The sequence below is a fragment of the Sinohyriopsis cumingii genome, unplaced genomic scaffold (genome assembly GCF_028554795.1).
Source record: "Sinohyriopsis cumingii isolate HCF-2022 unplaced genomic scaffold, ASM2855479v2 utg000741l, whole genome shotgun sequence".
In the NCBI taxonomy this organism is placed as follows: domain Eukaryota; kingdom Metazoa; phylum Mollusca; class Bivalvia; order Unionida; family Unionidae; genus Sinohyriopsis; species Sinohyriopsis cumingii.
In genome coordinates, this window is record NW_028315927.1 from 1,617,706 (window position 1) to 1,631,440 (window position 13,735).

Sequence of the window (13,735 nt, forward strand, 5' to 3'; positions counted from 1 at the left end):
CCAGGATATTTGAACTGGCTCACTGTTTCCAGTTCATGTCCTCTGACTTTAATCTGGCTGAGATTTGATTGCCACTATTTGTCATCAGCTTTGTCTTCTCAGCGCTTATCTCCATGTCAAATCTGGAAGATATTTCATCCATGTCCTTCACTAAGGTGGCAAGCTCGTCTTCACTGCCTGCCAGCCCATCAATGTCGTCTGCAAAGTGGAGGTTGGTGATGTTACGACCTACAATTTTGACTGTTCAACAGTGGGTTTCCAGAGATTCGCTCATGATGCGCTCTAAATAGATGTTGAAAAGCGTGGGTGACAGGAGACAGCCTTGAAGCACTCCGACTGTTGTCTGGAACCAGTCAACCACAGAACCTTGGGCAATTACTGCACTGGTAGCCTTGGTGTACAGCTGCTTGATAGTATTGGTTAACTTTTGCCCCATGTCGTACTTCTTCATTGTGGTTCACGCTGCCTCATGCCACACTCTGTCAAAGGCCTTTTTGAAACCTATGAACATATGATAGTTGTCTTGTTGGTGTTTCGAGTACTTTTCACACAGAACTCTGAGATTGAATATTTGTTATGTTGTGCTTCTTCCGCTCCGGAGCCCGGCCTGTTATTAATATGAATGATACAATCATCAATTTAAAACAATGCAATAATGTACTTCTATGCATGTGAAAGTACGTTTGCAATCAAACTTTCCTTTCGTTTGATGTATTCGTTATTAAATGAAAATAACATCGGACTCCATTATAACCGTCTTCTATTCTTGTTCTTCATTTATCACTGAAATTGAGGGGACTGTGATCGCTGACGACAACAACTGGTAAAGGAGATGCACTAACTTACACCTTAATATTTTTTAAGGCAATTATCAAAGCCAAACACTACTTCTCTATCGTGGAATAATTTATCTGGTAAATGTTCAATTTCCTTAACATTAGCACACTGGATAATCCACACCATTGATGCCTTTCTGTATCAGCACTCAAACAACCACTAAGTCACTTGCATCTAGAGACACTTAGAATCCACTAGTGTGAAATATGGAGCCGGGAGAACTGGTGCACGTTTGAGTATGGCCTTTAACTTATCACTTCCTACTGACGTTTGTATGACCAGAGAAATTCGGTCTTCTTACTAAGCAAATTAGTCAGGTGTTCAGCAATCATGGAAACATTATGGCAAACTTTCCGATGCTAACCATAACCGAAAATCATACCAACTGCTTCGTATGGATAGCTAAAGAACCTCAGATATAGCCGTAACCTTAACTTATATAGATTTTATTTGACCTTACCCAAAAACATGTTCTATAAAGGTAACACAAGCACAGGAAAATTCATCTTCACCCATGTTGAATGTCAAGTTTTATTCACTGAACCTTTCGAAATATTTATGGATAGTTTCCATGTGGTCGTTCCAAGTGTCGTTGTATGTTATGACGTTTTCGATGTAAGAGTCACAGTTTCCTATACCGGATGTTCACATATTCATGAAATGTTGGAAGGAACAGGGAGAACCCTTCATCGCAAATGACATGACTTTGTATTGGTAACCTCCATCGAAAGCTACAAATTGAAAAGGTCAAACATGGTATCTCCAATAATTCCACTACAGTCATTGATTCTGGAAATGGGCAATGAATCTGTCTTAGTGACATTGTTTACCTTTCTGTAATCAGTACACATACGGAAAGTATTATCTGGTTTCGACATTATAATACAAGGTGAATATTTACGTGGTTCGATGAATTCATAAGAATGTTGTTTTACAGGTGTAGAATTTTTTATTTCAGTTTCTTGTTCCTTCGTGTTGGAATATTTGGAATGACGTGTTCATATTCTTTTAGCAACTGTTTCAGTTCGTTCATTTCTTATGGCAGCAGAGGCGAACGTTTTTGGTACAGATTGTAAAAAAATTCAGAATCGTGAAAAATAATCACCTCAAAGTCACCAATGTCCGATTTCTCATCTCGTTCAAATCTTATGTGTGGGAGATAAGTACTACTAATTTAATTGAACAATTTAAATGCATATCTCTGTCAACATATTCTTGTAGCATGTTAGTGTGGCAAGTTGTTTCTGACATATCTTCCCGAGGCTTGTTATAATGTAATTCAAGTCAGTTACTTTCTTTCTGGTATAAGGACGGAAATACTTAGCCAGAAAGAGATTTTGGTGTTTGGGTAACAGAGCAAAATTTCTTTCACCTTGCTGAAACAGTCTATCATATTAATGTCTGTCATTCGTCAAATTCATCCTTGACTGACCAGACTTAAGAATAGTTGTTGCCTCCTCGTAAGCCTTTAACAATCTGGATTTAAATTCAGAGACATAGCAAAGAAGAGTGATGTCCGACTCTTCAGTTGAAAGAAGTCTCTGTTTCAATAATTTTAATCGTTCACGAACAGTATGTCCTAAAACAAGTTCATAGTGGCTAAAACCTAGAACCTATTGCACTGACTCCCTAATAGCAAACAACAACAGCAATTGCACAACCAGTCTTTTCCCGTCTCAAAGTAATATGAACTAATCAAACACTTTAAAGCCCGATGAAACCTCTCCAAAGCACCACGACTCTCAGAGTGGTAGGCAGAAACTGATAGATGCCTAATTAATACAAGACATACTGGGAAATCTTAGGCATGAAATTAGACTTTGGATCGGAATGGATAGTCTAAATAGAGTCAAACAAAAGCTTTACCAAAGCGTCTACTATGGTTTTAGTTTTTATGTTCCGTAAAGAATAACTTCTCGAAAATGTGTGTATATACACATAATCGTCCACAAGCATTGCTTGATAATTTGGTCTCAGGTAAAGGGTCAATACAATCTTACTATTATTATATTAAACTGTTCGCCAAAGGCAGGAATAGGAGACAGGTGAGTTTTTGGTAGATACTTTTGGGGTTTTCCTACCATTTGACAAGTATGACATGATCTACAAAGTTTAGAAACATGACTTTTAATTTTCGGCCGATAATAATTGTTCAATAATCTTTATTTTCTCCTAAATGACCAGACAACCGAGTTGCATGGGCTAGACAAAAAATTTTCTGGATCAAGGAACAACAGTTCGATAGCTTATTGACGACTCATCACCAGCGGGTGCCTCATGTGGCATCCAGTTCCTCATATGGACCACATTCTTCAAGAAGTAAAAGTTTATATTTGTGTGGCATCCGTTTTGCTACTAGCCATCTGAACAAGTGGGAGATCTCATCTTTTTTCCTGTAAGGCAACTAGTAATTGTCTTTAATAACCCTGATTAGACACAAAAGAATGTGTAACCAAAAGAGCATTGCTATGATCGATGCTTCCTGATTGATTCAAAATAGCTGCAAAAGGGGTCTCATTAAAACCTGATCAACAAGTCATTCACAAAAGCATACTTTAGTAAAGCTCTCGCAACTGCGCAAGTTGGATATAAACCAGGGATTAATACCTCAATAGGATCAACTCTTCTATTCATACAAGGCTCGTCAGTTAGTAGTGGATTAGCCAATGCCTTATGTCCAGTCAAGTCATTACGAAATAACAAAATAACGCCCTCAGTAGGCAAAAAAGTCACAGCTTCAATGCTCAATTGTCCCGAAACTAACTCTTATGAGAACTTAACACAGCTGAGAGGAATATTGACGAATCCTAATTCTATTTTCTGTATTAGAACACTTGCACTTGAAGAAGACTTCTCATAAAAGGGCAAAGCACTTAATAACAAAAGACTCAGAGAAGCTTCTGCGTCAATATTACCTTAATAGGAGTAATTTTATCCAAATCACCAAAGATTGATACTGAACCCATGGGCATGAATGTATGGTAATTATACATAACACAATCAGATATATCTCTTTTAATACATGATCATCACCTCTTGTTAACAAGGACATTTGGAGCAGTTCAATATCTGACTCTTGTTTATTATTAATGAGCTGATAAGCAGCTATGAAATGCGTGACATCTCTAGACTAAATATGTTCTCCTATACGATGTTGCCATGATCTACATTTAACTTTTTCTTGGCAAATATTGAGCGAATGGGTTGTTAAGGTGAACTTGCCAAATCTCTATACAAGAACTCTATGGTCAAAGACTGAGCAATATAAAGGTTAAAACCAATACGTTTTGTAAAAGTTAGCAAATAATTTATTTACATAGAATTCAAAGAGATAATTTAATACTAACTTACAGTATTGTGAATTGAATCATAAGTAGACCTCAAAGTTCTATGGCAAGTCCAAAAGCATAATGTCTTTCAAATAAATTACACTTTTTAATTTATCACGATGATTTAATCTAAAACGTTCTTAAATGAATTCGCAAAAATCCCAAATTTTGATTAAGTCTGAAATGTCAAAAAGCACTTTGCAATTCCAATGAATAATTTAAATAATAAATAAATTCCAATTAAAACTGAACACAACAATAAAACTGATTTTACTTCTGATGTTAAGAAAGCAATTAATAATTATGAAGTCAACAACATCTATAGAATCACAGAACCAGGATGATGGCAATTTTCCAATTCAATTCGTAAACAACTTGCTTCTAGATCATTCCGATTTTCCAAATAAAGATGGACCTTGAACTCAACATATGTGAACTTGCTTACCTCCAAGTTATAATAATCTTAAAATATAATATAAAATCATAGACATTTGTGAATTGTGTAATATGTTGTTTGCCAAACAAAACCCAAAAAAGATGTGAGTAGTCAGGTACTCCTCTAGACTCAGTTGCTGACTAAGGTCAGCTACAGAATACAAATTAAATGTACATAACATACAATCATGGATAAAAGCACAATCGAAACTAAATATGCATAACTATTTAATCAGATCCTCGAAACTGTTGGCATGGTGAAATATGAACTTCAATTTGGCGCACATTTATTAAAACGTCTATCCCGATGTATTGTACCAACATCTCGAAATTCTTTTTAATTCCGTTTTATCATCGATAGCTTTGTGTTATTGCGATACAAGATTCTGCAAGCACAACTGTAAATCCATGGTACTGTGATTTTAAATCCATCCTTGCCATGTTTAAGAGGCATTTTTAAATGTGTACTAAGAACAATATCCGCGATAATTTATTAGAGTTACAGAGCGCTACAACAACGATATAAATCTAGTAATCGAATCTAATAATAGTTGTACAACATTACCTAGTTTGTATGTGTTTGGAGTAATTGCCACGTAATTTTCTAATTCACACTGCGCTATCAAACTTAAATTTCGGTACTCGTAATCGCTATAACTTTTCACGAGTATAACAATTTCAGTTGGAACAGTTGGTACAATACAGTGATGACGGTTTGGGCATTCTTAAGAACGCCCAATAATGCAAGTATGTCAGCTTTTCTTGCAATTTTCGGTGTTCGTGTCGTACGCTACGTACATATTGTTTCATTTACTGTACGGTTTTATTTCCAGACGGGTTTTTCATGCATACTTGTCGGTGTTTCATTTTTGAAGTCTAAATAATTGAAGTATGTCGGCTTTTCGCACACGATTTGGTATCCGTATTGCTGTTGTGCCATTTGTTTTAACTGATCCACAGTCGGTATGCTTATAAGTAAAGATAGTCGTTCTCTTTGTTGAAAGTCCATCAACAACTTGTTTTAATTATTTTTCTCTACTATAATCAGAACCTGCAATAGCTTCATATCTACGTTTTGTGTTTATTTATGTGTCTGTTTCCACATCAACATTATGCCACCACACGTGTGTGTGCAATCACAGGGTCAGCAGATCACACTCGCTAACTGGTTCGTACGGCCGTCAAAACAAATTATATGAGTTTACTCCGATCCCTCATTTACGAAATGGTAGAGCACCTGTAACAACACGATACGCGAGCAAATGCGGCTTGCGATATTTGTAATGGCATGTTCTGCAGCGTAATTTTTATTTTCCAGGACATTCAAATTTGCAGTTATTACATCCTACTGCCATTGAAATATTTCTATATGTGAAGGTGTATCAAATTACGCAAAAATAGTGCAAACATTTTGCTAAAATATTTAATTATCTCATCAAAGTATTCACTCTTTTCATATGTACTAGGTGATCTAGTCAACGTCAGAGATTTCATTTCTCCTTGCGCAACATCAGATAAACATTTATATCTTCTTCTGCTATTAAGCTTAAAAAAGGCTGAATCGCTGATGTTTTGAGGTAAATCATATGTAACATTTTGGGGGTCTCTTTAGAGCATTTTGTGTGATTAATTTAACAAAAGATTGATGTAATCTTTTCTTTAACGTTTGTTAGATACCAAAATAATATTGTGACCAGATATCTCCATAACCTCTTTCAAAATACTATGCGCATCGATCTGCGATTTTTTCCCCATTGATATGAACAACGGCTACTCTACATTGGCTGATATTTTTAGCATTTAACATCAGTACAAAATATTCATGCTACAGGAAAGTATTCTCTGCAGCACAACAGTGTAATGGTAATGGAAATGAATAACATTTTCTCTACGTGAGGACAATATCAAAAGCAGTGTGGTTGCAATCAGTGATACAGATATGTCTGAAAACTGTACCATGTGCATCACTGTCCTAATAAACAATCTTGTAAACCAGAGAAGTGTGATAACAGGGGTTCTGGTGGATACTCATCAAGATCACTGCCACCAGCCCATGACTCTGTTCAATTGTTTTGTAATTTCCAAGTTTCACTGATTATAATCAATGAGTTTGTCATATGTATGTGGCATTTTAACAATGAGCAAGCAAATTATGAGATTTTGAAGGGCGCGACCTATTAATAGATGGCAGATATATATATGCATATCTAGCGTGCGTGTTCGTCGGTATATTGGTATATATTGATTTATAAAACATGAGGCCATGCAAGTAATTAAAGCTTGCAGAATTTGATACTAACTGAAGGTAAATAATTCTAAATAGCATTCCATCCGATTTATGAATTTGAAACTTTAAAGCTTTAAACTTTAAAATAATAATTCCAAGATACCTCTGTTACTGTGACATTCGGAAGAGGACGCGTTGACACTTTCCCAGCTTCAACATATTCAGCCATAGAGCATTTGACATAATCTCCGTCGGGATCTGAAGTCGGTATTCGGATGTAGTTATCTTGTCCGAGAAGAAGCCTAGATTGGAATAACAATTGTCATTTTTAGCTGAAATATCATCATGAGCTTAAAAGTGATATTTAGACAGACATTATCAGATGCTTTCATTTAGCTGAGATAGTGTCCTTCATAGACAATACTTAGAGTTATGGCAAAAGTTTGTTGAAGACCATATTTTATTTTATCTATCTCGAACCGATGTATGCACCCCCATCGAAATTGATTTTTCAATTAATCTAAATAAATACTATAATTTATTTGAATATAAAATATAATAGGACATGCATACATACGTACATGCGTGCGTCCGTGCGTGCGTATATAAGCACCTACGTACCTATATACATACATATGTACACATCTGATTGGAAGGAGCTTTTACAGAATAATATCTAAGAGAATATATATATATATATATATATATATATATATATATATATATATATATATATATATATATATATATATATATATATATATATATATATATATATATATATACAGAAATACCAGCAATTGTAATGACTTCTATTATACAGGCTGCAGTCTGTTTTTAATTATATACAGGAGTATTTACACAGTTATAAACATTAGTGCGCTGTGTCACAAAGTATTTCATTAGTAAAAAACACTACGTCAGTTATCCTCTCAGTGTATTCCACATGCATCACTGCACACTTTCTCAGCTTGATTGTCCTAATATTACCGTCATTCAGTTTTCACTCTTTGGTATGTGGTTCATACTTTGTTCATACGCTGGAGGAAAAAAAAGCACTTCCAAATGCATTGCAGAATTAACACTGTTTTGCCGTCAGCGAATCTTAGACAATGGGATTCAGCCAAATAATAACTTGGCGATAATTCGGGATATATGGAGGATTCAGGAAGTTTTCACGATGGTGAATTTATGACCACGATCTCCTTCAAATATTTCTGGTCACTTTGTCATATTCTATGAGTAGCTTTTTGGTGATTTCAACAAGAGTTTGGTTTTGATCCGATTTGAATACATATGGGACTCGTCTTGCACAAACCTTTTGAGGGTCAGATGATCATTTAGTATATTAAAAGCAGTTGAATAATGTATAGCCATTGTATTATATATATATATATATATATATATATATATATATATATATATATATATATATATATATATATATATATATATATATATATATCCAGAGTGTACGGAGCATCTTCATTAAGTTTCCGCTTCACACCAGTCACTTATTTCCCACAAATCGTAGACGACAACATTCTTCCAGACTGTGAATTAACTTCAAGGGACTCGCGAACATCTTTAAGACGATGAAATCAGCTCAAATTAATAGTATATGAACTAGAATTGCATATTTTATTCAAGGCCTTGCCATCAGTCAGAGAGTAACCTAGCCGTTATCTAAGCCTTGATATCAGCCAGAAAGTAACCTAGCCGTTATCTAATGCCTAGATATCAGTTGAAGAACAACTTCAATGACAGTGGCCTTTACAGTAGGATTACTGCATGAACAGAAATTATTACGACTGCAAGATTCTCACATCACTGTCATTATGCTGTGTTAGGAGCTGTACCTGCAACTGCATGTTAATTTTTAAAACGTTATTTTATATATCCATCAGCATTGAAACTACTGAGCCGTTAGAAGAAATGAAAGAATTACAATAAAATATTCCCACTGTTCAAATGCTCTTATTAAGTATTATCTATATTGAAATCCAAACTGTTCTAAAAGTAACAATAATGTCTTTCCAGATCTTTATACGATGCATGTAGTTGTGCTTGCTAAAAGTGTCTTTTCATATCTGTATACCATATCTGTAGTATGGCTTGCTAAATGTGTCTTTTCATATCTGTATACCATATCTGTAGTAGGGCTTGCTAAACGTGTAGTTTGAGATATTTATATCATACCTGTATTAGCGCTAGCTAAAAGTGTAGTTTGAGATCTTTATCCCATACCTGTAGTAGGACTCGCTAAAAGTGTATTTTGAGATCTTTATACCATACCTGTAGTAGGGCTTGCTAAAAGTGTAGTTTGAAATCTTTATACCATACCTGTAGTAGGGCTAGCTAAAACTGTCCTTCAATATCTTTATACCATACTTGTAGTTGGGTTTGCTAAAAGAGTCCTTTGCGATCCATGTACCATACCTGTAGTAGGGCATGCTAAACGTGTCCTTTGAGATCTTGATATTATACCTGTAGTAGGGTTTGCTAAAACCCTTGGGACTGTTGTTCGGTTTTCCTGTATCGTTTCGTGTATCCGGAAAAGCCTTCGCTTGTAAATGCCATCCGAATTGTGCTTCTAAATGCCTCCACGCAGAACCGTGAAAACTACGTATACATACATACATACATATATATATATATATATATATATATATATATATATATATATATATATATATATATATAAGTCGAACAGATCGCAACCGACGAAAGGTATCAGCCGAAAAATCAGATAAGTAGTGTATCAAAACAGTTGCGTCAATCACATAATTCTAGATAGCATTAATTATAAGTATCACAGTTAAGAAAGTGACGTGGGAATCGAGGTTAAGCATACTAAAAGCAAAGTAGCAATCCCAACAAAAAAAGGATTGAAAATAGTTCGGGACTAGGTGGAAATAACGTTACTAAAGTGAACAATTTTTATGTTAGTTACCTACCAGCCTCATTTCTAATATAACTGTTTGAAGATTTGCTCCGTTAGAAGACGGTGATGATGAAATACTAATTTTATCTGCAAAAATAACCCTAAAACCTCCCAATTATGTTTCCACTCTTGCCTTGGCGCCCAGTGGTAAATGAACCCTCCGACCCCCCACCCCACCCACATCCCTACCGCTCAATCTCTCAAAACGTTTTGAAGCTTTAAAGACGGTAACTCGTAAATGTATTAATGTTTCCTTGAATATTAGACTTCAGTCGAGAAAAACTAAACTGAAATAATTTTAATATACATAATAGTGAATAACATCAATATTTGGTTACCAATGAAAACAGTCATTACAATTAATTGCTGAAACTTTTACAGAATACAAATTGATTATATCATTGTTTTGTTCAATTTGCTAACAAGTATGCAAAAATATGTACCTATCTGCATTATACAGACAAGCAATTCTTTGTGTTTAAGCATATTTGGTTACTTCATGTGCGTTGATCGACTTTCCCGTTTTAGATATCGTTCATTTTCGTTTCGTAAATACTCTTGACATAATATATTAGCATTAAATCAACTACTTGGGCCGACAGTGTGCATATAAAACTCATCTCCACAACAACCCCGTTGTTTAAATACTGTAAGGTGTACATTGCACAGTTATTAGAGCCGAAATCAGTTTTGTTTTATAATCTGTAACTAAACGACTTAAATTTTCAAACAGTTGGAAACAAGTTTTATTATAAAGAACTTAGTATATGTCTAGAAATATATCCATTATCTTTTCAAAATTTTAAAATTTTCCCTATTTAATCCTTTTCTTTAATCTATATCTCCGTTTTGACATATCAAGATACTAAAATATAAAATACAATTGTGAACTTTTGCTATCATCGGACGCTAAATAACTTTGTACATGAATGTATGTTGATCATACCAGCACACCTGCAAATCGTTTTCTTACAATAATTTGTCCTGTCTAGTTCCAATAATTAACTAATGACCAGACCGAAGTAAGGAGTTATTACAGTAAATGTACATATAAAAAGAGATAAATATAATTTAAAAAATTATAGGAGAGAGATAAATATAAAGAGTTTCTACAGGAGAGAGATGAATATCAAGAGTTATTATAGAAGTGAGATAAATATAAAGAGTTATTATAGGAGAGCGATAAATATGAAGAGTTATTATATGAGAGAGATAAATATAAAGAATTTTTCTAAGAGAGAGAGAGACATAAATGTAAAGAATTTTTATCGGAGAGATATAAACATAGAGTTTTCACAGGAGAGAGAGGAATGTCAAATTATTATAGTTGATATATACATATAAAGAATTGTTATAAGAGAGAAAGATAAAGATAAATAAAAAGAGTTATTATAGGAGAGGGATGAAACGAAAATTACAAAACTTCTTGGCTAGTAGTTTCTCCAAACTTTGAAATATCAATGTTGATAAAGCAACTCTGGCTGTGCTTTAGTAGAAACTGAGTTAAGGGCTGTCCAACTTATTTTCAATCAAATGACATCAGAGTTTTCGTCTGCTGTAAAGATCATACAAAAGTCATCACATGTCAAGACTGAAAGTTAGCACTTGTGAAATTATACTATTTTAAGTAGATAACATGTTACCTTGATTTTCATTATATGCCATAATAAAGTCATGATCTCCAAGTAAACATTGTCAAGCTATTTAAAGTTAAATGTAACCTTTTTGAGGAAATCGAATGAAAAAATCTGAAAGCGCATTATAGATTCGAAAATATTCAAAGATTAGAATAATAAGATAATGCAATGTTAGTGTTACATGCCCTTTTGTTAATCGCGTCTTTATTTTGTATTCGCTTTTCTTCAACGGGTGAAGTATATTGAACTAGTATCATTAGCTTTGTCGATGAATGAGACTCAAAGCAATCGAGTTTAATATTTGGCTTTGAATCTTTTAACCCTACCATGACACAATACCCAGTAAAAGTCAAACTTGCTACGCTTCTTACATGATATCCATGTAGCTTGCGTTTGTATTTACTGGAAAGCACACAGCCATCCGATCCTGCTCCCAAAGCGCTTTCTCGTTTACTGCTATCACATTTTCTTTCATCCCGTCATAAATATTCTGGCTAATATCGCTGTCTCGCGAATATCCTTTGCCACTGAATTTGTATTCAACTGTCCAACTTCCAAAGTAGCGATCGTTATTCTCTTTTAAAACGAATTCATTTCTGGTCAGTCTTGTGTCCGAATTTATGGATCCCCTAGAGCAGTGAATGCCACATGGTCCCAACCCCAATACCCATCCACTTATCAAGTCCAGCTGGATCTTTGGATAAACAATAATGATAGTGGTATGAGCAGACAAGTGGATATAAAAACGGTATTCAATTTAATATGTCTGCTTTCGCTAGTCTTTAACATTTGTTTGTTGTTCTATACTAAGGTAGATGTGTTAGCATTGATGGAATTCGTTATGATTTTGTGAACAAATGACGCAGATATAATATCTGTCTGATGAGATGACCATGTTGACAAATATAATTAAGCAGAGATTGCAGAACATAATGATTTGTTGCATTTATAATTAACTGCTGATTTAAACAATATTTGTTGAAATCTTACAGTTTTCTTTAATTGTCTCTATAAATGTTAACATCTTGAAATTCCAACGCACGTGTTTATCATCGTGCGGTTTAGTTCAACATTTATTGATGATGGTACGCGGTCAGAACATGTTAATCAAGATGTCCATATCAGGTCAAATTAAAATGATGTTAGGACCGCAGTATTCTACACGACAATACTCTGCTTAGTATTAGTCTATCTGCTGCACTATAAACATTACTGTGCAAAATAACCACTACGTCGTGCACGACAAGATTTTGGACGATATGCATTAAAATATGCAGAACATTGTCCAGTCTTTAAAAAAACTCTGTCATGTTTCCAGCAAACAAAACACGCAGGTCAAAATAAAGTTCCAAATGTTTGGTTCTTTATTGTTCACCATATTAAAAAAAAAATTTCCACTCACTCATCATTGACTTATTAAAATGGCCGAACCAAATAAAAGCAGGAGACAACGGTCCTACTTCATTATGTTCAACTGTTTCCATCTTTGCAGTTAAATAATGTCAGCCATGTTGATAATTGCATGTGAAAACATTTTTATGTATTCTCTGAAAAACAATTGGTTGACAAAATTGCACATCAATGCGGTTGTGTGTTGATAATGAAGTCCACTCGTTTTTGGAATGAGAATGTAGAAGAAAAATATAATAACTTATTTAAATTACGATGAGATTGTGACACACGTTATCCTATTAAAATTACAATGACATTGTGACACACGTCGCTTACATTATATAGTCCAAAAGTTTTAAGAACAGACGGTGTGTCTTTGAGAAAGAAATAGACAGGAGGGGGAAAACAAATGGTAAAAAGGGGATACAACCTCTAAACCATTCGTTCCATTTATGATGGTGAAACTCATTGAACCTCCCAGGAATTGCCCAGTCTCTGTAGTACTTCCCTCTTGTCCAAGGCAAAACATAATGACCAAGGACAGGAAAGCTTGAAGATGTCTCATCCTAGAAGAAAAGGGACAAATGGAGCAACAGCAGTATACTAATTATACTCAACGTGCACAGCTCCAAAATTATACTATATGCCAATTTATTTTAGATACCAGCCAAGTGCCACGCCCTTAAAAATATTTTTATAAGCAACTTGCTACTTTCTTTCATGACTTATTACCCAGCCGGAACCAAACTCAGTATGTTTCTTACATGACCTATTACACAGTAAGAACCAAACTAAGTGCATTTTGTATGACTTATTACCCAGCGAAAGCCAAACTCGGTACGTTTCTGACATGGTGTATTGCCCAGTAAGTGCCAGACTAAGTACGTTGCTTACATAACTAAGTACTCAGTAAGACTCAATCTCAGTTCGTTAG

The 13,735-nt window shown here is 34.6% G+C and overlaps 1 protein-coding gene across 1 annotated transcript in view; it reads right to left on the reverse strand.

The window, feature by feature from the left end:
* The window catches only part of LOC149773256 (uncharacterized), a 58,126-nt gene that overhangs the window by 42,671 nt on the left and 1,720 nt on the right, over positions 1 to 13,735 (reverse strand). Inside the window, exons 2-5 of the mRNA XM_089946550.1 lie at positions 13,232 to 13,367; positions 11,781 to 12,103; positions 9,316 to 9,450; positions 6,992 to 7,130 (exon numbers count right to left, since the gene is read on the reverse strand). Of these exons, the coding sequence (XP_089802676.1) occupies positions 6,992 to 7,130; positions 9,316 to 9,450; positions 11,781 to 12,103; positions 13,232 to 13,367 (733 nt within the window). The remainder of the gene's footprint in view (positions 1 to 6,991; positions 7,131 to 9,315; positions 9,451 to 11,780; positions 12,104 to 13,231; positions 13,368 to 13,735) is intronic.